The sequence below is a fragment of the Gossypium arboreum genome, chromosome 10 (genome assembly GCF_025698485.1).
Source record: "Gossypium arboreum isolate Shixiya-1 chromosome 10, ASM2569848v2, whole genome shotgun sequence".
Lineage (NCBI taxonomy): Eukaryota > Viridiplantae > Streptophyta > Magnoliopsida > Malvales > Malvaceae > Gossypium > Gossypium arboreum.
The window spans coordinates 126012326-126015665 of NC_069079.1; the positions used below are offsets into that span (position 1 = coordinate 126012326).

General features: G+C 34.5%; 1 protein-coding gene across 1 annotated transcript; it reads left to right on the forward strand.

The window, feature by feature from the left end:
* Positions 1-332: 332 nt before the first annotated feature.
* LOC108488862 (21 kDa seed protein-like) lies at positions 333-1311 on the forward strand. Its single transcript, XM_017793143.2, has one exon. The coding sequence runs from the start codon at positions 396-398 to the stop codon at positions 1071-1073; it is 678 nt and encodes a 225-aa protein (XP_017648632.2). The 5' UTR covers positions 333-395; the 3' UTR covers positions 1074-1311.
* Positions 1312-3340: the final 2029 nt, after the last annotated feature.

A 3340-nucleotide genomic window follows, 5' to 3' on the forward strand; every position in this document is an offset into this window, starting at 1 on the left:
TTTATAAAGAATTAAATTAGTAAAAGTGCAGTTCATACTTTATAATTATTATAAATGAAAAAATAATATGAAAGATAAATATTAAACATACAAAATCAATTCTAAAATAAACTTAACTATTATAATAAAATATTTTATATAAAAAATAAATTATAGAAAAGACTTATTGAATATATTTCCAATTTTCGACATTCATAAAATAAAAATAAAAAATTAAGTGGTCCTAATAATTTATTTATAGGGAAAAAGTGGTCCTATTAATTTACCTCACATTTGAAATGTGTTATATGTAATAATATTAATATCTTTATCAATTTTGGACGTTCATCCTTTCTCATCTCCATAAATTTGCACGCAGAACTAAAGCAACACATATCAACACAATCTGTATAACCATGAAAACCACAACAGCTTCGGTGTTTCTTCTTTTCATCATCTTCTCAATCACACCATTGTCCTTTTCGTTTGGTGTGGCCAACACTACAAACGCTCCCGTGCTCGACAGTGATGGTAACGAGCTCCGCACAGGCACCCCATACTTCGTTGTGTCGGCGATATGGGGTGCTGGTGGTGGGGGGCTTGCCCCAGGCATGCCTAGAGAAAAGCCATGCCCGGAAGTCGTTGCTCAAAGAGGATCCGGTGACGATGGTATTCCGGTGATATTTTCTAATTTGGACTCCAACGATGACGTTGTTCGCCTATCCTCTGACATAAACATAGAGTTCATTTTCCGCAGACCCAAATTTTGCCTAACAACAACAACGGTGTGGAAGGTCGATGATTACGACCATTCAGCCGGAAAATGGTGGGTGATAACCGATGGGGTTAAAGGGAACCCGGGTGCCAACACTTTGACTAGTTGGTTTAGAATAGAGAAGATGGGTAATCTTGATTACACATTTAAGTACTGCCCCGCGGTATGTGGAACATGCCCAGCTTTATGCAACAAAATTACGAGAGACTCAGATGGAGAAATGATACGTTTGGCTCTCTCCACTGACCATGGATGGCAATTTTTCTTTAAGAAAGTTGGAACATCAGCCATGGAGATTCAACAAGTTGCTCATAATTAGATTGAAAGCAATCATTATGCATGAACTAGTAGTTACTATATAATATTAGCTTCAAGTAAATAATCCTAAGAGAACTGATTGTTAAGATTGCCTTGTTTGAAGCAGCAGCATATATTAATATATATATATATATATATATATATATATATGCTTGCTTACAAGGTTTGTCTCTCAGAGTCCTTCTCTTTGTACTCTTTTCAGCTTAATGTATAAACTGTCTACTTATTTACTTCTTTTATTGCCATTGATTCTAGTAGTATTAGACTCATTAACTTGGATATTTTGTCTTGTAATTAACCCAAAAATTATATATATTTATCAAAAAAAGAAAAAGAGAATGAGAGAGGAAAATAGACTACCAAATAACAAGCGAAAAACTCTAATACTAGGGTTATTTAGAGTGGTTTCAATGCACAACGGGAATGGAATTGTCGTTGGGTGGTTAGGGCACCTTATCTTTAGAGCTAAGGAAGGGTTCTTTCAACTATGTCGTTTTCAAGGTTCAAATCTATATTATCCTTTAAACATGTAATGTATTTTACCATTACGCTCAACATTGCTGGTGATTTACTTTATTCTCTTCTTAATTAATAATTATGATATATATTAAGTTTAAGATGGATTTTCTTATTTATGTATATCAATTAAATCAAATATTTGTATTTAAAGTTTTAACCCGACATTAACTTTTTTTTAATTTCTTAGTTTGTTGGTGGTGATTAGGAGATAGATGGCCTGTCTTTGAGGTTTGTAGCTTTTAACACAATGGCGAAGCCAAGAAGGTTTTAAATGAAATTTTTTTAATTAAACATTTTTATAATTTATAAAATTTTAAATTAATAATGATAAAATTACATTTTAATCTTCTAAAAATGATAAAAATGTGGAAGCACATTTGCACGATTAATAATAATAATGATAAGATTTTTCTTACCACATGGAAATTTATGGAAATGCCCATTGGGTTTTATATTTATGTTTTATTCAACACTCTTTTAAGTTTTATTAGGAAGATTTACTTATTGTATGTGAAGTACTTTGGGTAAGTGATTTGTAACAATTTAAATTCAATATTGGAGTTGCAAAAAACTATGGGGTAAAATAATTTAGGCTTTAGCTAATAGTTAAATGGATTATAGAATAAAATCATTTTCTAAAAATAAATTTATAAAGTAAAATTGGTTAGTCCAAATTAACAAATATTTTACTTTACTCATTGCTTCACCTTGAAAGAACCTAAGGTAAACATCAGAAATATTAAGAAGAAACACATATATTGAATTCTCAAAAGCCTCCTCTCTTTAAGGAATACAGAAGGTATTTATAGAAGAATACTACTGACTATCCTCTCTCATTAGCGTAACTACTATTTGCACCAGACTAACAACTCATAACAAACTAACTACTCTAACATGCATCCATCGTCTCAATCGGTAAGACCTGAAGGAACTGTCGAAACTGAGTAAAAACTGTATGCGAAAGAGGCTTGGTGAGAATATCAACTACTTCATCACAGGCAGGTACTTCACCAACAACAATAGTACCAGTGGCAACCTTCTCACGAACAAAAAACAGATCAAGTTCCACATGCTTGAACTTAGAGTGAAGAACAGGATTGGCAGCAACTGCAATGGCATTTGAACTATCACACCAGATAGTAGGAGTATTAATAGACGAGACTTGTAACTCTTGAAGCAAAGAGAGCAACCAAGTGACGTCACTAGTAGCCGCAGCAAGACTCTGATATGCTGCCTCAGCCGTAGAGCGAGAGACAACGTGCTGATTTTTAGAGCACCACGATACTGGTGAATGACCAAAATATACACAGTAACCAGACGTAGACCGGCGATCATCGAAATCCAACCCCCAGTTAACATCAGCATACCCCACAAGCGACAACCGGGTAGAAAGACGAAACACAACACCATAATCAAGAGTACCACATAAATATCGCAATATACGTTTCAAAGCAACCATATGAAGAGTAATGGGGCTGTGCATAAATTGACAAATACGGTTAACAGCATATGCAATATCAAGACGGGTAAGTACAACATACTGCAAGGCCCCAGCAAGACTCCGATATTCAGTCGGATCACTCAGCAGATCGCCATCACTTTTGGACAACCAAGGTGAACTAATCATAGGAGTATGAACTGGTTTTGCATTAGAAAGTGAACTACGAGCAAGAAGATCACGAACATATTTCTTCTGACATAAGTGAAGAGACCCAGTAGACGAGCGGGTAACCTCAAGCCCAGGAAAGT

What these genes read in the sequence shown, in the direction of transcription:
- LOC108488862 (XM_017793143.2), top strand. Translation starts at nt 396, where the DNA reads ATGAAAACCACAACAGCTTCGGTGTTTCTTCTTTTCATCATCTTCTCA.